General features: G+C 36.7%; 1 protein-coding gene across 1 annotated transcript in view; it reads left to right on the top strand.

Moving 5' to 3' along the window:
- The window catches only part of LOC140239195 (uncharacterized), a 136755-nt gene that overhangs the window by 11364 nt on the left and 102106 nt on the right, over positions 1-23285 (top strand). The window contains 7 exon segments of the mRNA XM_072319075.1: positions 90-257; positions 678-845; positions 2450-2617; positions 3744-3911; positions 4488-4655; positions 5374-5541; positions 6101-6268. Coding sequence (XP_072175176.1) covers positions 90-257; positions 678-845; positions 2450-2617; positions 3744-3911; positions 4488-4655; positions 5374-5541; positions 6101-6268 — 1176 coding nt within the window.

Raw genomic sequence — 23285 nt, 5'->3', positions numbered from 1 at the left:
CCCCCCTAGATACGCCACTGGCGATGGTGTCTAATTACATACTTTTTGCATGTATTTCGTCTTTTTGTCTCCCTCCTGCGATTCCCAAGCTCCAATCAATAAGACTCTCTAGAGGAATTCACATGTCCTCTGCTGCATCACAGGCATTCGCCAAGAGTGTCTGTGTCATGCCAAACCTTAAGACTCTGGAGCTGGACAATGTCAACGTAGCAGACGACTTTTTTCTAGCCCTTGCGGCATCAGCATCAGGAGCAAAGGTATCTTTTTCCGTCTTTGTTTCATTTTTTCAACATTAGGGAAAAGTCATTTGCATATCCGATTTGACAAAAAAAAAAAACCACCATACTCAAAAGCAGACAAGATAGTGATCAAGCAAAAAAATGAAAGTGTTCTCATTATCGGAGAAAGACAAAGCAATGTTTTCACAATGATGTCGATGATGGTCACAGAATGTCAATGTCACTATGACATACTACGAGATGTACTTTTTTGTTATAAAAAGGTCAATTCTATCAAAAATTAATGAAATTCATATACCGAGTAGATCTTATCACTCCCAAAAAAGGAAAGAAATGTACTTGTAAAAGCTTAAATGCAAGATTTCATCGCAAGCCATGGTCTTACTATTCATTCCATGTTATGTTTTTTATTTCACTTTTCCCTCTGTTTCCGGAAAGCTCCAATCAATAAGTCACACTGCGGGACCAGGCCTTCTGGCTGCTGCATCAAATGCCTACGCCAAGAGTATCTGTACCATGCACAACCTTCAGACTCTGGAGCTAAAGGATGTCAGTATAGCGGACGATTTTTTTCTCGCCCTTGCTTCATCAGCAGAAGGAGCAAAGGTATATTGATTTGTTCTCTGCTTCATCTGACTTTCATTACAGGGAAGCTACAATGCACGTACAATTTCCTACAGTTGAATCTAACCAAAAACCCGCTAACAATGTAATAACACAATTGTTTTTATCACTGCCTATAATGACAGGTATAAAACATCAGAATGCCAAGCTTTATGTTAAGCAAACAACAGTCATAATTCAACTAAAAACACGATTCTTTTAAGTGTCAGTCCAATAGAAGAATCGTTAATGGTCTAAGGGAAAAGATGATGCAATGCTTCCTAATGTGGAGAGAGATTGACAGTCTCCTGTTGGTGGTTAAGATCAATGAGCGTCATCAAAATGAATAATGAAAGGTCTTTTTATATCATGGCTGATTAATAATAGGGTGAGAATCGGATGCAGCCGAATCGACCAGACGAAAAATTCAAATTGCTCTAGTTGTGTATTGTCACGTAATGAGTCTGACTATAAAGGAATAATGTACACTTTGTAAGAACAGAAGTTAATTTTGTTGAACCTATCGCATCTTTACTCTTGACCAGACTAAGTAATCATTAAACGTTTGGACTCTGCTTATGGGTTAATCTTTGTCTGTAAAGTCTTTCTAAAGACTAGTGATCTTTCACACATTTGGTGGTCTCTCGCTATACAAACAGACCATTCTGGATCTATAAAACCTCTAGCTTATTAGGAACTTTTTTTATTTCGTTTATCTCTACAATGGCTGAAGGTTTTTGAAGAAACTTATTGTATTATATGTATTAGTAGGTAAAGATTCTCTAGAGAAAGTGAAGGGTCATGCTTTCTCCATATCTCAGGAATGTGGCTTATGTGAATCTAATCTTTGTAGGGAAAGATTTGATCCATGGGGTCAAAGGTGAAAAGAAAATGCTACAACGTCACTTTCTTTGTCAATATCCTGAAAATGGCACATAGTATTGTCACCAAAATTGGTGTTTTAAAAGAAAGTGATTATTTGCAAAATTCTGCCATCATTTGAATTCACTGTCTGACATTGCCAAGATGCTCTGTCGACGTATTTGGAGAATAACGCGTGATGTAGTGGACGCATATAGTTTTAAGTGTTTTGAATCAGACAATCAACGTTTCAAACTTGCTTAAGATATGACTATGGTCTCAGCTGGTTTTATATTTACTTTTTATTTGTTTACGTATCTTTATTTATTTCTTTATTCTGTTTTCTTTTGGCAGGATAACCCTTTCAGCTCACTCGGTACTGAAGCACATACAAGTTAGGCCCCTTCAATTTGAGTAAAACAAAAAACGCAAGCTGACAGACTTGGTAAAAAAGGGGAAAATCACACACAGAATCATACAAATACCAAAAAAAAAAAAAAAAAACCACACACACACAAAAGGAAACGGTTATTCATAAGCAATTAAAAAATGCAATATAAAAGACCATTCATTGAGAGCTTTATGCCTAGCTGAGAGAAAAATTGCGACATGATGCGTGATTTCTTTGTGGTTGTTGAGTTGGTGGATGACGGAGAAGAAGAATGAGTCCTTATATCTTCTCCCCTTCACTGTATAGTCTCTCAATGATATTCCATATTTTTTTCCTCTCGTAAAATGCTGCATAGCTTGAAACAATATACCACACGAAAGGACCTGAACTTTCGGCTTCTGCATCGATGGCCTACGCCAAGAGCGTCTGTACTATGCCAAACCTTCAGACCCTGAAGCTAAATGATGTCAGCACAGCAAACGACTTCTTCGTCGCCCTCAACGATTCAGCGTCAGGAGCAAGGGTATCTTATTTTTATCTTTACTCGAATAATCTTGATTTCGTTTTTAGAAAAAGAGCACGTATATATATGACCAATGCACCTGAGATAGTATGAATAAAAGCAGCTAGGTTACAGTGATCCAACACTGAAGCAATAGTAGGGCCTATTATTAAAATTAGGAGAGAAGGTATAGGTATGGGTATTTCTTCACAACTCGCTTATAGCAGTGACGATCACATAACTCCGCCCCCCAAAAAAAGTGTATTGTCGTAACGAGCCATATGAAAACATGGTAGGAAGGTCGATTTATTTTGTTATTATTTCTTTGTTTACTGCCGCACTTTGCAGTGAAGCAAACAGTGTACGACTCCAGTCTGGTGGAGTACAAAAAAGAAAAGAACAAACAAACAAAACTTGTGAAAACGACAGAATGTTCTCAAAATACATGATGCTAATTCACACGCGGATTAGATATATAAAACTATATGATGAAGGTTGTAAAACTCAAATGAGAACCAGCGAAATACGGGAAAAGATGGCGATTGCACCGAAGCGATAACCATAACGATTGCACTATCGATATAAGAATTGTGCTATTTTGATCGATATATATATATATATTTTTTTTTTTTCCGTAGTGCATATAAAATGTGAGGATCGTGTCGTGGCCTTCAAATATCATTGATACCAATAAGCACTGCAACTAACGTAAGGAGTCACATCCATCAATATTTTACGCCTTCTATTTGCATTGAAAGTGATGTGTGCATTGATTGATTTTTTCCTTTGATTTGAATGATTAAAACAAATGACGTTTTGAGTACAGAGTCGTACAATGTTTCCCATTACTTTGATTCAAAAATTTCTAAAAATATGACTATAATGTCACATGAAATTTTATAACGAAGAGTTTTAGTGACAGCTTACATGTTATCCTGACAGAAATCTTATGGAATGACGTATGATTCTTCTGTGTGTGTGTTTTTTTTTGTATATATATAATGTTTTTATATATATATATTTTTTTTTTTGGGGGGGGGGGGATGAGTGGGTGAGAATAAGAATGAGTTGTTGCATTTTCTTCACTCCACCATGAAGTCTTCTAATTACTTCGTATTATTGTTCACCCTTGTACTATGCTGCATAGCTGGTATCGATAAGTCACACGAAAGGACCTGAACTCTCGGCTTCTGCGTCGACGACCTACGCAAAGAGTGTCTGTACAATGCCAAACCTTCAGACCTTGAAGCTAGATGATGTCGGCACAACAGACGATTTCTTTCTTGCCCTTGCCGATTCAAATTCAAGAGCAAAAGTATCTTCTTGTTTCTATTGATTTTAATCTCATTTTCAATTTTCGAACAGTACGATATTATAATGACCAATTTTCTGCAACAATGATATATTAAGAAACATCAAGGTTAGTGATCCAGCATTGAAGAGAAATATGATATCAAATACGGACAAGAAGGTTGACGTGTTTTTTCATAACATTGTCGATTACATAATAAAAAGAAAATGAAAAGAAGGGATAATATCAAAACCTTGACATTCCAATATAGGCCTAAGAGGGATCGTATTTTCCTACAATTTTCGTAATGTATTACCTTTTGTGATAACAGGTTAATTCATTATTGGTTTCTTGTTGAGTAATGAGTCATGGTATTCAAAGCTGCTAAGAACATAATTTGATGTTACATAAAGACTTTTAACGAAACTTTTAGGTTAAAACTTACAGGTCAACTTGGAGAAATCTTGTTTCATTGTGTGTGTGAGTGGGGGAGGAGGAGGAAATGAAAAAAAGGTGAGTTGTCATAATATGTCCCACTCTAGCATGTGGTCTCACCGTATCACTTTAATTTATATTTCACCGTCGTAATATGCTGCATAGCTGGAATCCATAAGTCATATTAAAGGACCTGCACTCTCGGCTTCTGCGTCGATGGCCTACGCCAAGAGCGTCTGCACAATGCCGAGCCTTCAAACTCTGATGTTTGAGAATGTCAGCACAGCAGACGATTTCTTTATTGCCCTCGCCGATTCAGCGTCAGGATCTACGGTATCTTATTTTGTCTTTGCTCAATCTCTCTTCCATTTAATGAAGAGTACAATGTCGGCCTATATGTGCGACTTGTGTGCGATTATAATAGATGCAACGACACAAAAGAGTGAATAAACCATGAAGTTGAATCAATAGTTAATATAAAAGACTAGAAGGCTTTTTTTCTTCTTTTTTTACACGACACAATGATAACAGTGACAGTGACGGTATGCAAGTTGGATAATTATGATGTCATTGTCTTAAAATTTCATTTTTGTAGCAAAACAACAAAAACTGGTTAGGCAACTTACATAAGAGATCATATTCATGAATATTTTTTGTATTCTTCTGCCTTTGAAGGAATAAGCTTATTTATTTACTGTTCCTTTGATATTAAAGATCAACACAATGAAGTTTGTAGTAATGAATGAGTCAGAGAAAAAAAAATCCGTTCAGAATTTATAAGAATATGACTATGCTTGCGCAGGCAGTTTTATAAAGAAGAGTGTTGATGAAAGCTCACATGCCAACAGTGACAAAAATCTTGTGATAACATGATGTGTGAAGTCTTTTTTGTGTGTGTATTGCTTGGGGGATGGGGGATGAGAAAAAAATATGAGTTATCATAATCATTTCCCCACTCCACCATACAGTCTGTCTATAACATTTCATATCATTTTATTAATTCTTGTACTTTGCTCGCCTTTTATTCATCCTTGCACTATATGCTGGATAGCTGCTATCGATAAGTCACACGAAAGGACCCGGAATCTCGGCCTCTGCATCAACAGCCTACGCCAAGAGTGTCTGTACAATGCCAAACCTTCAGGCTCTGAACCTGGTTGATGTCAGCCTAACAGACGATTTCTTTCTTGCCCTTGCCGATTCAGCGTCAGGAGCACGGGTATCTTATTTTGTCTTTCCTTTTTAATCTTATCAGGGTTGAAAGAAGAGCACAACATTATAACCAATTTCAGATAGTAATGATTAAAATCATCTAGGTTAGTGATCCGCGACATTTATCAATGTTTATATTAAATCAGAACAAAAAGGTAAACTGGACTTTTTTTTTCTTTCATGATACATTAATAAAAGTGACGATCACAAAATGTGGATTAAATGAGAGGAATTATTTCATGTCCTTAGAATGTCAATTCTATCAAAAAACATTCCATCCATACACAAGAGAACGTATTTATCTGTACGCTATTACGTCAGTATTCTATTAGTACGTTCATATTAACGGCCTTACTAGCATTCATTCCTTGTCACTTCTTAGATTTAAATAACAAATATGCATGATGTGTGATTTGTCCTTTGTTTTGTTTTGTTTTGTTTTGTTCTGTCTTGTCTTGTCTTGGGAATGGGGGATTAAAAGAATGAGTTATTATATTTTCCATTCCACCGTATAGTCTCTACATAGTATTCCATATTATTCCACATTTCCTTACTATGCTGCATAGCTGGAATCAATACGCCACAATAAAGGACCTGAACTCTCGACTTCTGCGTCGATGGCCTACGCCAAGAGCGTCTGTACAATGCCAAACCTTCAGACTTTGAAGCTAGATTATGTCGGCACAACAGACGATTTCTATCTGACCCTTGCCGATTTAGCGTCAGGAGCAAAGGTATCTTATTTTGTCTTTGCACTGTATGATTTCATTACAGGAGGAACTCCAATGCACATAAAAGTTTACTGCAATTAAATCAAGCAAAAAAAAAAAAAAAAAAAAAATGCTCACAATGTCGTGCCCCGAGAAAGGAGTGAAATCTTTTCATTATGAAATACATGATGTTAGATTTTCGTGTTTTCATATCAGGTTGATATCAATGATAATCACATAAAGAGATAAGGCGATGATGTAATGGCCCCTAGAGTTGACAGCGGGTTTTCACTATTCTGGAAGAATTAATTTAGTACGTTTTATTATTGTTCCCTCTTTTAAATGAGAAGTGAATAATTTCAAGAAGTATGCATTTGGTTATGATAAGAATGGATCATGTCCTTACTCTGTTCCTAATCTTGCTAAAACATTTCGCATTATTTTGAATCCTCCGTCAATGTTGCAAGTCTGCACTGAATAACTATATCGACATGGAACATCTGGCAATTCGGTCACTGCCTCACAGTCCGCACCAAGCGCCAAGAGTAATCGCTCCATGCGAAACCTTGAAAATCCTAAGCTACATTTTGTCACTATGCCCCAGATAGCGTCCGGGTAATTTTTTGTTTTGTTTCGGGTTTTTTTTTTTTTTTTTTTTTTTTTTTTGTTAAAAGGGTTTTCGCAAAATGTTGCTCGGACGTTGTCATGGAAACTTTTCTATAACCCTTGAACCCTTCTAGTAGATCTCAACCGGGGGAAACATTCCTTTGAAACAAAAAACACGCATGCGCAGCATTGCAGACAGAGAATGATTGACACCCCGCGCACCGATCACGCGCATATATTGCAACCACTGATCTCGCATCTACGTAGTTGAGATCAGTGATTCTAACCACATTTTGTTTACTATCACAATTGCCCACCTAGATGTGAATATTTCTCGAACAAATAGCAGCGCTGGACAGTGGGCGGGGTAGTCGCACCAGTGGACACACCCCTTTCTTGGAAATTCACCCGGAGGAGGTTTTCAGTGTGTGTCTCTTAAAACGGTACCCCTCGCTCTTTCCTGCTGCTTTATTGCCCGAGGCGAGGAATTTTGTTCTTCGGACGTTGTCGCGATGTTGTCGCGATAAAGTCTGTTGAAACAGGCTTCACACAGTATTTATTTTCGCCATCACCGCAATATCGCCAGAAGGGAGGGTTTTTATTTTCCCCTTTTCTGATTTCCATAAATGACATGTCCAATGCACGTCCAGTTCCCCCCCCCCCCAAAAAAAAAAAAAAAAAAAAAAAAAAAACCAACACTTACAACGCAGTGATCCGAGAGCGAAGGTGTATTGAAGTAGTCCAAAGAGGTGTCACGACATATTACTGTCAGTGACAGTTATTTAATTCGGACGAGACAAGGCAATGAAGTCATGGCCTCGACAGTATTCTTTTCAAAGCAACCTTACGACGAGAATGAGACATCAAAGGTCAAGCACAAAAGTCATCAAAAAAGTTGTAATATGATTTTTTTGGCCATGCATTCTCATTCTAACACGGATCAGTTACGTGCTAACAACATTTGGTGTAAGAGCTCAAGTAATAATTTGAAAATACCTATGCGCCGAGAGGGGCAAATTTCCAATTTCGGGTTGTGGTCAAGATCAAGGAGCTTCACCAAAATGTATGTGAATATAGCTTTGAGTTTATGACGGCCAGATAAAATAATCGTGTTACAAGCACATACACCCAAGTTCATTGGGTGGTACGTTATTGGTTGACGTGAGAATTCAGCTTTTAACTCTTTATGAGATACTCAGCAACCAATTTATGAAATGTTAAAAATGCGTACAAATTTAAGAGGAATTCAAAGTTTATTTGCTAAAGATTGGTTTAAAATGCTGAGATATCCAAGAACAATGTAAAACAATGCGATTCGCATAAAAAGGTGGGTTCCCCCTTTTATAAGGATTGCTCTATTTTGGGTTTCAAAGCTATTTCAAAACCATTTTGTGAGCAAATAAACTTTGAATTCCTCGTAGTATTATATGCTCTATAATATGTCATAAGATGTTTCTTATTATCTAAAAATATCATCCAAAAAATGTTGAAAACCTCGACCCCATCGCAACCTTTGCTGTACTATCCCTTTCGATAAGAGTCGAATTTCTTTAGTTATCTAGCAGTCTAATGTCACTTCCTGAGTAGGTCCGAAGAAAAGAGTACACTTTGTAGAGCAAACAACAAAGTGTACTCTTTTCACTATCAGTCCTCAGTCCTCAGTCCTCAGTCCTCCCCCTTATCTTCTTCCATTAACATTTGGTGCATGTTCAAAAATGCCTTGAAGGCTGTCATTGTCATGACTGTACAACAGTATTTAGTATAGGATGAATTAGTGTCTGTTATGAAGAGCCAACACATATTATCAAAGTGAAGGCATCGATATTTTTTTTTTTTAATTGTTATTGCGCTATTTTCACTTGAATAATTATCTTTGACTGCAAATATTCAATTGTTCGTAAAAAAACCCAAACAAACAAACAAACAAACAAACAAACCCAAACGCACTGTGAGGTCAACCCTTTCCCTCGAGTCACTTTATTTGTCAACATAGAGTCCTCAAATGAAACACGGTAAATATCAAGCCTTTTACAGAATTCTACTAAAGCTAAGGAAAATACCGGACAATCAAGGACATGACTGAAATGTAAGATGTAATTAAGAGTTTGTTCGCAAAAACCGATAAGTCGATTTTTGAAGATTTTGAAGTACGGTCTCTGTCATAAAGTACAAAATAATAACTTTTAAATGATATGTTGGACATTACATTATATAAAGGTACATTTTTGAAGTTATGGTCAAAAGAAGCAAAATTTTTTTTATTATTCTCTTTATTTTTCTTGGCCTTTAATCGCAAATATCTCTATATGGCAGATTTGTATACTTATTGGTTTTTGCGAACAAACTCTTCAATTGCCTGTGGAATCCCAATGGATTACAATGTGTAGTAGTTACTTCTATGTAATGATAACATTAGACCATGACTCAGTGGTGGATCCAGAAGGGGGCACAGCGGGTGCGCACCCGCCCTTTACGAAACAAAAGAAAAAGAAAAAAATGGAAGGAGCGTGCGCCCTCCCTTTAATTCTTTAAAGGACCCCCCCCCTTTACGGTATTTCTGGATCCGCCCATGTGATTGTACATGCAATGACCCTGACTTCTAAACTCAGTACTCCAACGAATGTGTTTTCATTTGGGATCACTAGATCCGGCGATTGGAACTGTGGGGAGCTACATTATCAGCAAGTACTATTCAATCCATTTTGAAACTACCCTGTCTGAATTCGCTTACTCTGATACAGAATAAGGTGAGTTGGAAGAAATGTGACGCAATTTTTCTATTATTTATTTTTTGAGGCAGAGATAGTACTATCGATCTGTGTTGCGATATTCGTTGGATATACCATTTTTGTAATGTCACTTAAACGCCATGTCCTATGAAAAATAATAGAAAAATAACTACGTGGCTTTTTTTTTCTCATGAATTTTATATAAACCAATATTTGAATGTCCTGAAAAGGCAGAGAGATAAGATAGATACGTAGATAGATAAATGGAGAGAGAGAGAGAGAGAGAGAGAGAAAGATACTGAAATGCCATATATCAATGCGTATCCACCCTTGTTGATTGGTTCACATTTGAGATTTTTATACCAAAAATGACGACTGACATTTTGATTATCTTAGCGTTTTCTTATTTTTGTTTTGCTGCTAATTTCACAAGATGTTGGACTTTGTATCCCTCTCGGAAGCTATTCGTCGTCTCCTCTTTTTCTTTCCCCTTCTTTCTCTTCCGTACCCCTCCCCCATAAAAACGTTGTTCTTTTTGTGAGATATTCAAACATTATCAACTGATTTTGATTGTGCAGATCTTTCTGGTACAAGTGCCCTGTCCTGGATACATTTTTAAGTGTGTTTATTTAGATAACTTGTATTCTATTCTCTGAACTTCAGCTTTCCACGTCACATCGTCCAGACGACAAGGAAGATGCTGAGCATGAGGTTTGTTCTATTCTATTCCACTTCCGTATGAATTGCTATTGCAGATCAGGAAAATTTACCTGTTCACCTGTCACAACACTTTTCTGGATAAAAATTATGATAAGTTTTCAACAGTGAAATAGAAAGGAGAAGTATTTGCAGAATCTAATGCGCACTCAACTCTCATATGAATAGATAATGAAATGGCCCACATATATTCCTTGTAATATAAATATTAAACTTTTATTCACTTAAAACACAATGTGGTTCGTCATGATTTTCATTCATAATATTTCATAAAGGCAAATTTATATTCATGATCACTCAAAGCAGAATAGTTTTAACAGTTTTCGGTAATTGAGCGAAGGAAAAATGTTTGTTTTGATTGCGAAAATGGTACTCCGCTTCGTAGGTTAGACGATTTTTTTAATCCTGTTGAAATAAATTGGAAATTAATCATATTCAAAATGTTATTTCGCGTTCTATTTTAGACAAAGCTTTTTGTTCTGTTCGGATTTAACACGATATAATTTTGCTTCATATGAAGTAATATACTTTTTAATTACTTGTTCGTTATGATAAAGCATGCGATAAAAGTAAAAGTGGGGGAGAGAATCAAGCAAGCCAAAATATAGTGTTGTCTTTGAGTTGAACGTGACGTAGACAAGCCTTTCTTTATCATTGATACATTTGTATAAAATGTCGTTTTAACATTTAGAAAAGCGAGCGAGTTTGGTAATAACCCTCTGCTTGCCACATTGATATCTGAACAACTAGCAAGTGTGTGAGATCATGCACATTTGACTCTTTGGAACAATAAGGTTTTAAGCCGGGTTGATAAAAACAAATGAGAAGATGATGATTAAAAATGCTCTTGTGATGGTGAAAATGACTATCACTATGAATGATAGCTGGAATTCGCTTTATGTTCCCATACCTAATGGAGCACTATGAATAAAGTTAATCATTGTGTGTGATGTTAGCTTCAGGTGCAGACAAGAACAGAGTATAGCTAACTTTTTCGTTTCTCTGGCACGAATTATTGGAAGTGTTTATTTTTTTTTGTGCCAATGAAAAATAATTTTTTAGATTATATGAAGAGTTTGCCAGGTTCGGAAAAACCGATAAGTCCATATTTGCCAAATGGAGATATTTGCGATTAAAGGTCAAGAAAAATAAAGAAAAAGGTTTGCTTCTTTTGACCATAACTTCAAAAATGTACCTTTATGTGTAGTGACCAATATATCATTTAAAAGGTATTATTTTGTACTTTATGACAGAGACCGTACTTCAAAATCTTCAAAAATGGACTTATCGGTTTGTGCGAACAAACTCTTCATATATAGATATGGGCCTATGAACATATATTTGCATGCATCATATATATTCTCCTTCGTGTTTTACATATAGTATTGACAATATTTTAATTAAATGAAAAATTGAGTAAATTATTTTGATGAGCTGTCATCTCGTCACAAGATCTATGACTAATACTACGGTATGGACAATATTCTCATCTTTTTTGTTGATCTTTCTACAGAATGGCTTCGTGAGGAGTCCCATCACCCATCTTTGTGTAGAAGGCAACTCTGTCCCACTTCTCAGGCAATTAAATGTGCCCTCCCTTTGCCCCAATGTGAAGAAAGTGTCTGTATGGATATTAGGTTTCAAGTCCTATTCTTTCCTGAACATTGACAAGGCGTGGCCGCTTTTTTCTCACAATGTGGAGCTCGACCTACGGGGCGATTTGACGAAATTTGTAAAGGACGGTCAATTACGCCAGTCCTTACTTGCACCTCCTACAATAACCGGACTGTCTATAACAGATGCATATGTATTCAATGAAGGAGCTAAGGAGTTGATCAGATCTGTGAGATCTTACCCTCATCTCAAGAATGCTTCGTAAGTTCACATGAAACTCGCGTCATTGTACGCTTTTATCAACCTTTAAGAAAGTCATGGTGTTCAGCAAGCCCTCTCGATATCGGTTTTCTTGAGGCATTTGTATACCACATTCATTGGTGACCCCTGGATATTTTATAAATTGCAGATGTACAGTGTACAAAAAGAGAACAATCACGAGTGGGATTGTAACAAGATTTCGAACGCAGTGAAAGATGAAGCGCACTATTCAACAAGGCGAAGTCAACTGGAATACTGCACCTCATCTTTCACCGAGAGCAATATCTTGTAAAATTGCAGGAGTAAAGAAGACCTTACGCCATTTTTTGTTCTCCAACACATCGGACATCAATAAATGCGGTCAACAGTGACTCTGAAATGTACTACAGAAAACGTCACCATTACAATGATTACTCGTGACAGGGTAAATGGTTGTATATTTTTGGATATTGTATTGTGACACAGTCGTATAAAAAAAGAAAGAAAGAAAGATCGGTTAAGCCTCTTGATAGTTTGACCGCTTGGCTGTGTGGAAGTTTTTATCGATTCCTTGTTACCTTGCACGGGCATTGTTAATAAATATCATGGTACCTTTACATTGTTAATAGAGAAAAAGAATTAAAACTTAACAAACGTGTCTGGGGAAAAAGTGTTTATTTACCGATCAATGCATCTCAACTGCTAACATCTGTAGTCGTAGAAAGTATTTCAATATATAGGGAGAGTTGATTCCAGCATTGAAATTTGTTTCGGAGTAATCTATGTAGCATTTTGAGAATTCAAATTAGTGCAGTGATGTTGTGTTCCTATTATCATCAACACAATCATGATATTTCATGTATTTATTATGCATCGATGCATGTCTTTCCTATATTTGCATTTATTTTGCATGACGACATTCATTTCTTCTTACACTCTTCAGGAAAAAAAGAATGAATATATAATATTGTATCATATATAAAAGGTGCCACTTCTGGCCACAAGAATAACAGCTACAGTGGATCCTCTGCAATATTTTGGTTTTCGTTCCACTTCCGGCTAATTTTATTGGCTGACAAGCATTTAACGAAATTCAAGGGGGAGTGAGCATTTGCTGTCCCCCCCCCCCCCCTATCCACCACTGGGGAAAAGTATGCATTTTATTTTTATTTTTTCTTGTGTCATCGGGTAATGGGTGCTATGCACACTATGCTAATGACTTGTTTATACAGTCTTGATATAGGGAGAGTTCATTTTTTTTGGTCGTTTTTTCCATTTGACTTGAATATTTTTATGTGCCTTTTATTTTGCTGATTTAGCTACTTGATTGAATGCTCCTTTCAAAATTACTTTGAAAAAAAAAATCATTTTTTTGCCTTTAATTTGGGTTATTTTCAATGGAAATTTATATTTAAACTTTTAGAATTCTTTAATTTTTAACATTTTTTTTTATTTGGTGAATAAATCACTTAGAAATCGCAACTGTTCTGAAAAAGAATTAGCATCACCTTCAATCACAGCTGAAAGATCTGCAAGTGTAAACCTCTATGTATTTAGGAATATTGAAACCACTCTCTACCTTAGGAAAAAAAAAATTCATCGTGTGGATAGAAGAGGGATTGAATATTAATAAACTTGGTGAAGAAAGGGCAACAAAGTAATTAAAGAAGGTATAAATGATAACTACCCACTTAGACACTGTTTTTAGTTTTAGTTCACTGTATCGCCGCTGTTCGAACTCTTCGACTTTTCATCCAGGCTGATCAGATGTGCTACTTCAGAGGAGCTGGACCAGTTCTGTGAAGAGGTCAACGCAGAAGGGAAACTCTTCATTACTGTTGAGCATGGGGAACCAAGTATGCTTCTAGTTAATACAGTATGCCAGACTCAAGTCTGTGTAATGTGTACATTCATTACAATCTTTTTTTATCAACTACACTGTATTTTCCCATCATAATTGCGCCCACTGAGGCAAAGTCATTTCAAATACGTGAAAGGACATTTCTCGCCCCCCCCCCATGTGAATGTGCATGCATGTGTGTGTGTCTGTGTTTATGCGCATTTATGCCCCTCCCAAAAACAACAACAAAACACGAAATATTCAAATTATATCAATGAACAGCAAGATATCGACTTCTCTTTGTGGGGTACTCTATGTAAAGTCATACTTTTTTTGTAGTTATACATACAAATGAAGGGTCCAACTGGAGTTCAATTAGATATAACGGAATTTGATTTTCCTTTTTTTCTATTGCTTCTATTCAGTCCCGACTGCCTTCTCATTGATAGGTTATAGAATTACCAAAGACTTTCCCTGTAGAGACAGTGCAAATCCACAAATCCTGGTTCATGAGTGATTTAATCTTTTGGTTCAACAATCTCTAATATTACCCCTATACACTTGTTTAACGAGAATGCCAAATATGACACACATCTTTGTTAAAATTACATACAATTAAACTCCAGTCTTAGATTTAATTCCCTGTAACTTATCAAAAATTAAAGACAGTTTTACTGAAATGAATAGCGGGCACCCAAACATGTTGTTTAGGTCACGTATGGATGTGGATGCTATGATCATTTGTAACTCTCCTTATTGTTGCAGTATATATTGTTTGAAATTCTCAGATTTTGATGACCTTTGATGATCTTTTATACGAAGTCTCGCCGCAGTCAGAACTGGGTAGGACGGACATTGTGGACAGTAATGACATGACAGCTATGTCAATGATCAGATGCCGGCTTTACTCTCATCCTTTTTCTATGAATGCTTGCACGTATTTTCATTGTACCATAGGATGCAAAGACATTCCGAGTAACTCATGGGCTATCAGTGTGGGTGCTCAGTTGCGTCATAGGGGGTTCTGATGATAGTCAGGTGTGATTTTTCAGGTTTGCAGTTCAGAATTTAATTATTTAAAAAAAAGGTGCAAAAAATATCCTATTTTGTTATATATGGTTTGATCTTAAAGGTCCACTTTACCTTTGGGAGCAGTCATTTGAACAATTTTCAAGATATCGCCTTTCATGCATATGTGCAGGTCTGTTGTACCACAAAACACCCTCCCATATAAAATGTTTGCAATAAAGAGTAAGATATAAGGGGATGTCAGTATTTTTCTCAATAAAGCGTAGCAGTATACGGTTTAGTCTGGAAACATTTTTATTATAGCTATTGGCCACATTTTCTATATCTAACAGTACTTAGCATCCATTGTACTGATTCAAATTTCCTCAGTGGTTGTTTCTACCCCTAACTCACATTTTAGAACATTTTGAAGCACTAATGCTGGCTTTTTGTTTCATATGCAAATGGTAAAGTATGCCTTTAAATTATTCAAACCAAGACAAATCAAGAATCTCTGTTCGGGTTTGTTGCGATCATGTCGGATATAGTCCCTTATCTGGCACGTCTGTTTGCTTCCAACGCAGAGGCAGAGTTGACCTCTGACCTATGGAACTTAAAGATATTTTTTTTTATTCTCCTAGATGAAATTTTTGTGCCGGCATATTTTATGCATCTATGCATCCTGTCTCCACAAATGCTTCTACCCTGTGTGTTACGAGTAGATGGATGGATGTAGATTCGAAAGGGCTGCATACGTTTCTTGACGGAACTTTATTTTACTGCTTGTGTTAATGCTGACTCTCACCCCTCCCTTCCTACTGCCTTACAACTATACAAATTGTATAGTACGTTCTGGTGAAATTGTTTAACATTTCACGAAAACTTCGTACCCTTCACGGGCAGTTAAAATGTACGATCAACTGACATGGTTGTGCACTGTATTATGGTCTTGAACTGCCATTTATAATGATTCGAAGGCAAACTGCAGTATATATTTGAAATGTTGATTTCTTGTTTAGAGAAAAAAAACCACTATATTGAAAACATTGTTCGTGCTTTGAGCTCCTGGTTTGTATAAGTTTACAAATTAAACAATTCATTTGATAGAACATTGGCCAAATTGAATGAAACTTGTGAATTTCAATTTTCAAATGTCTTTGAAGATCCTCACAAACGTTGGCAAATATTGATTAATCATGGCCCGTTAAATTACACAATCGTTCTACTTAATATAAACATGTTGTGTCTATATACAGGGTAACTTGAATATGTGGCTTGTTCATTCACATGATCACATGACGTTGATATGTGATCATATGTTTTAAAACTTACAACAATCAATGAAAATAACTGATTTGAAATTCCAGTGATTACATCCCAGTCAAAAGTAAAATCAGGTTGTCATTACTCTACCACTTTTTCATGTGCTGTACTTCTGTAGTACACTGTTTTCTGCAAGTTTTGTTATCAAAACGTGTCAATATCTGAGATATCCACTCTTAGTCTGTCAATGTCGTATTCTTTTTAGGCAATATTGCTTGCATGAGTATAATTTGTTCCTCAACTTGTATGACCTCCTCTGCCTTCAAAGAAAAAAGGGAAGCGTGGTAATAGAATGATATGTATAATGAAAATGAAGTGTATGACAATTGAGCAGCTCTGAAATAGGATTCATCATTACCCCAGGGAAACATGCAAAGACGATACGTCATTCCTTTGATGATATTTTACCAGATTATGATGTACATACACGTAGCATGTGGTAATCCAGGCATTTTCATTTATGATCGTCTAACGATACAAAGTGAATCTTATATCCAGTTAAGTCTGATGTGGAATTGATGGAGTAAGACAGTGTAAGGGGAAAGAGATAATGCATATCTGAAAGGTATGTGAAGTAGAACAGAGTGATGCTTGCTGTACTTTCTCTTTCTCATTTTCACTGATTCATATCATTAGATTTTTGGTTTGTGTAGGTCGAATATTTTCTGTTGTGTTAGAATGACAGAGATGACTCGGGCAATTGTGACAAAGAAAAACTTTATCAGGAGTAGAAGATTATTTTAAGGATGGAAATGAATACAGTGTACGGTGTATTACACAGTATTGTGCTCGTATTATATGGTGGGTCACCATACCATGCAGTGATTATAAGGCAATTCAGAAGTGCACCATGCCGAATGCCAGTTTTCTCCAATCTCGTTTGCCACAAAGTAAAGAAAAGCACATTATGGTTAAGGGGTCACGTTACTGTTACCTCACTGCGATTGTCGCCTAATCACTCATCAATCTTAGTGTATAAAATAGGCACGATGGATTTAGTAAGCGTATTTACATCTGTAGACATGATGGTAGATACTGTGAAAATCTCTCCGGTGATAGATAATGTATTAGTATCACTGTGGTAAAGTGTGTTAGGTTTTGCACTCTAAATGAATTAACATACATAATGGCAGATAGGACGAAGCCTTACTTTATTTCAACGATATTCATACCGACACTTCATTACTTCTCTAGTTACAGTTACCTTTATTGTAATCTAATTCATGGAAGTGGCATATTCATTTGCATAGCCTTCAGAGGCACCTTTCATGATTCATAAAATTTGGAGATGTTCAGATACCGTATAATAAAATTAACAATATCAAAACGTTTCAAGATATAACTACAACGACCCTTTTTCCATCCCTTTCCTTCATTGCTCTCTATACAAGTTTGTTCTTTCTGTATGGAGAAGTGTGGGATTTCTGCGGTCTTTTCTCAAGTGTACATCCCAGTTTGCACTTTCAGAAAGCCGTGATGAATGTATTTCTTATTACTTCTAAATGAACTCATTTTCGTTACGTGTATGTCCTTTTCTTTCACGCAATTAAAGAAACAACACCCACTGACTCCAGCTCTTTTGTTTATTCAAAAGAATCATTATGATCTAATATACGCCTTTATACGTGCTCGTTGAAACGCTTTCAAAATAAATGTTGTACATTGTATCCTTTCTTTCATGTAAACATTTCAACTATAAAAAATAATCACAAAGCAACTAATGTCGACATTGTTTTCTCAAGCTCATCGTATGAGTCGTTGGTTTCTGGTTGTTTTTACTTTTTCAGAGAAATTCGTCGTGCATATTTAGGCCACTTGATTTCCTTAAGAATGATGCTCACAAAGAAATGGTTTTACGTAGTTATTACTTACTAATGTTTGCTTGAAGATACATTGTCTCCAATATTGCATTTAGATCATGTAGGTTGGGTAATATTTCAATTATCATGAATTGAAGATATACATAACAGCTTGATCAGTTCAAGAAAAAAAAAAGTATTGTCTGTGTAGACTGCAAAAATGAGAAATTACTGATTTTCAAGTTTTTGAACACATCTGTAAAGACTCTGAACGAGTTGATTAGACCGAGGATCTTCACCCAGAAGGTATGGAAGCATGGTGCTACTGAGGTAGGAGAATCCAACCTGATGCCCCGGGTCTGCACAGCCGTGTTGTCCGCCAGCTCCTGGGTGCCCAAACATTGTCACTCCGTCCTACAAAAAGAAGAATAAATCAGGCTAGTCTATAAGAGAAATCAGTAAAACTCATTATAGGTATTACAAGCACAGGTATTAATCCGATCCTGGATGTACGTTTAGAAATAATTATGAAATAATAGTTCTTACACGTATACATTATGTTCATTAAATTGCTATAGCTATACATACAGTCTTTGTAACCAGAATGTTATTGTGTACACCATGGAGAACAAAGAGGCTTCCCAAGGTGTTTGCCAATACCTCTCGTAATCAGGTTCCAGATTCAGTTGATATTCCTACATATCCATGAACATACTAAACACTAAACTTCTTTTAAAAAACACTCATTTGTGATACCCGCACCTCCAAAGCACAATGTTTTAGCTTTATTCCCTGTATATCAATCGAACGTGATTACAGAGAATATAATGAGTACCAAATAATACAAAAACATAATTATGACATTCTATTAAGACCTTCTGAATACATGTGTTTTGTAATTCTTATCCCATTTCTCTATCTTATCAAATACCAGCGCTGAGGGCCTTGATACTGTATGCACAATGGCCATCTGAGACAGTTGTCCACCTGAAGGCTAACCTACATTATTAAAGCTGAAGTATGTCCCAACTTTGACGAACCAATGTGTGGAAAAGCGTACAAACTAATGCAAACGATAGATATCAACGAAATACATAAGGCGTATATATTACTATTAATGGTCGACAAAATTTAGTCACTCTGGGGGACAATATAGGGAGCTTTAGATTTTAGACGCGCGGACGTTCAAAGAGAAAAAAACGTGGTCTGAGCGTGCGCAGTAGCGCAAGTTACTGCGCACGCACAGACCATGTTTTTTTTTTTCCTTTGGACGTCCGCGCGTCTAAAATCTAAAGCTCCCTATTATGTTCAAGCAAGAAACTAGCAAATAAGTAGCGTAAGTCATTTGCTATACGATATGAACTGATTGACCACTCACAACAAACTTATCAATTTTGATCATCCCGCGACTGAAGGAAAGAGGAATGCCGAGAGTTCTGTCGACAGAAGGAGGTTCGAAATTCAAAAAATCGTTGATTCTCTCCTTCGACAGCAGAGTTTTGTTAGTAACTGGGTCTATGCCACCAGATGAAAGTATTCCATAGAGCTGAAAACAAAACGTCATGACATTGACATAATTATACACATCACTACGTGTTTCGATTCAACACGTTCAAAGCTTGTAATGGAGCAGATATGAGATTCATATACATTGTATAGTTGAGTCACTCGATCAAATCAATATCCACCTACTATAAGTCTGAGTTATACCTTGCGAGTGCACGTAGAGAAGCTTAAGGTACACAATATTAGGTAAATCGTAGGGGAAGCATCAAACTTGATGGACAGGTGGTGTTAATGAGACATAAATGTTGATTATGATTTTACATTTCCTGACATGATGGCGCGTTCAGTGCTATAAGGGGACAATATTATGTCTGCTTTTGATAGAACTTGCTCTCTCTATTCGCTCGTTCTATTTTTCTTTTTATTCGCTTTGGAGAATGTTTGTCAAATACCGCAGGCATGACAGGGATTAGTATCGGACCCCGGCAATCCTGAATGAATATTATGCGTTCTTTCTCGTTGTAATCAACATGTAGTATTTTTACAAAGTGCCAACATTCCATCAAGACTCGTGATCATTTTAGCAGGGAATTTCGTGTATCGAAAGCCAGCTGGCCAAATCACGACAAATCGCAAATAACACCATGCAAGCAGTAGATAACGATCGCAGACTTGAAATACATCCTGAAGACTTCACAACGAATACAAATCTCTTAAAGGCATTATCTGTTTTTTTACCACCATCTAATGCAAATGAGTATCATTATCATAATTAGCAGGAGGATATGGTTATCATTTCCCTTATCAAAATCATGACAACATTATAGTGAATAATGATTCCAGTCATTAGTCGCCATCATTACCTTTGCAAGACCAGCCGCAGACCCGATCCCATTTACTGACAATTCTATGGCTCTGTAACAACTGTCAAAAACAACACAAAATTTTATAATGCAACGAACAGAAGAGCGTGTGTGGATGTGAATGCATACTTCGTGGAATTATAGTTAGGCGCACCTCTCCAAAGTTGGTATTACATGCAAATTACTTTCTTCATATAGACTTTTAAAGTCGACGGAAAGATTAGTTCTCTTATCCTGGCTAAAGTGCAAAGCTAACGTGGAGCACTCTCTATCAGTATATATGTATAAGTCAACAGAACGGTACATGTTTCACTGAAATGAGAAGGACATCAATTGGTATGTACACGTTGTATTCACAGTGTACGCAACTGTTTTGAGTAATTGAGACCTTCGGTAGCATAATACCCTACTGTAAATAACACATTGTCCCACAGTGTGTTCAGAATGTTTTTCATATTGTCGGATGCGTGAAAACTCTCGAATTTAGTAGTGTGAAGATCATTTCACATTGTGGTCTCGTTTTTCACACTGTGTTCTCAAAGTAATGTTCTGTTTCACACTCTGACTTGATGATCCACAATGTGTTCGCAATGTTAAACGCTCGAATTTAACGGGGTAAAAAGATTTCACATTGTGTTTTCAGTGTTAAAATGTTCGAATTTAATAATTTGAAGAAATTTCACACTGTGTTCACACAGTGTTCTTACACTGCGTTTCACATAGTGTTTCACGTTGTGGGACACTGTGTACAACTTTCCAGCACGGCTATCCTGCAGAGAAAAGAGAGATTTGACGGAAGAACAAGCTGTAAATATACGAAGGTTTCCTCATAGGATGAGATGGGGCTGCAGCCTGATAATCAAGTTTTAGTAAACTACTCCTAGTCTTAGATGTAATTGTGACACGTAAGCCCAATTCAGATTTCTGACAAATATACATTTCGTAACTTGCTATACGATCTGTCATCAACTTTTAGAGAACAGTTAAATGGAGTGAGAAAAACTTACAAGGGCAAACAACGCTTGTAAACAAACAGCAAATCCTTGGCCTTCCCTACTGCAAAGAACACTGTTCCACAATGTGCTCACATAGTCGACTAATAATGTCAAAAAGTACAAATATGTGTACACATTTTCCCCCTTACGTTTTGACAAAGTACGACTGTAAACCTGCGTTTATGTAATAACGAGTACACTTAGTTCATCTCATTGGGGCAAAAATCACTTAAACTAAAAACGTGTTTTAATATGTAGGAATAATCATTATCATCTGCAAATTTCAAATTTAGCTATTGAAAGTCACAATGATAAGGAAACTCGCCTGGCTTGCCATATTCCTGTCGTTCGTAAAGTTGTGCGTAACTTTAAAGACATTTCTATGAAACGCTGGGCCTAGCGGGCCTATTATTTTCAATTGCATAGTTATTCTATTACATTTATGATTGAGTGTTTCAAAAATATAATTTCGTTGTTCTATTAAACTTACAAATGTTCAGTATTGTTTATCAGTTTGAATAGTATATCATGCAGATAAAAACAGGAAGTATAGCAAACTTGGTTGTTTCCTGAAACTACGGATTTAGACACTAGTCTGCCCGGCGGAGACGTGCCCACATACGAAAAATTCTTTCTTTCGCTCCTTTAATTTTTTTGTTCGGATTTTAGTTTGTTTGCTTGCTTGCTTACTTGCATCAGGACACTGGATACTTAGGCAAGACAATTAAGTTAAGTGCACTGGAAGTGTTTTCTTAAGTTTAGTGTCAAGATACATTACATCTTTTGTCCGGCGTGAAGGAACTTTAGTACAAGAAAAAGACCGCTGACCCTCACCCCTAATAAAATAAACATAGCATAAAATCAAAATACACTAAAACATGCTAATCTATCATCTTACACACATGACGGGAGTTAAATCTTTCAGCGGGTTAGAAGTAAATATCTTAGGGTGCGTTTATCAACTCCTTTTCTCGGCAGAAACAGGTTATCCAAACAGCTTTCAAGGAATTTTTACGAGTTGATAAACGCAAAGCTGTTTTGATAGCCCTTTAGGAAAGCCTTTTACGAAAGGGTGCGTTTATCAACTCTCCTTTCTCGGCAGAAACAGGTTATCCAAACAGCTTTCAAGGAATTTTCACGAGTTGATAAACGCAAAGCTGTTTTGAAAGCCCTTTAGGAAAGCCTTTTCGAAAGCCCGAAATTTGTGACGATCCGAACAGGTTTCCTAAACAGGTTATCAGAAACCTGTTTGTAAAAGCCTTTCGAAGTTGATAAACGCAAAGCTGTTTTGAAAGCCCTTTAGGTCGCCCTATACTGCGGTTGCGCAACCATGCGTTTCCAGTTTCTGAAAAGACGCGCGCCACGTAAAGTGCACACGAGTACGTGTACACAGGTGTATACATACAGCTGTGTGTAATGCACGCATATGCTTGGAACAAGGAGATGTTTCTCTCACCAACAAGGTTTGAGAAATAAAGTAACAACAGTCTCATTCCCTTTGATCCCATGTCTCATGCCGCTACTCAGAAATATTTGAAGTATGTGCTAAACTGGAGCTGCCTCACAGATAGGAAGACAATTGATTCATGTGGCATTGTATCATGACTCCTCACTCTCAAAGGAAGATATGTCTTTATGATGGTACATGTAATTGCTTTTCGCCGTCCCTTCTTAGAAAACAAGCGGCACATTGATAGTACAGGCAGTCAGGGCTTTGGAAAGGGCTCTCGAAAGGGCTATGGAAAGGGCTATGGAAAGGGCTATCGAAAGTTGATAAACGCAGCCGACGAAAACAAGCGGC

This window comes from Diadema setosum, chromosome 15, assembly GCF_964275005.1.
Source record: "Diadema setosum chromosome 15, eeDiaSeto1, whole genome shotgun sequence".
Lineage (NCBI taxonomy): Eukaryota > Metazoa > Echinodermata > Echinoidea > Diadematoida > Diadematidae > Diadema > Diadema setosum.
This window is presented reverse-complemented; position numbering and strand designations above follow the sequence as displayed.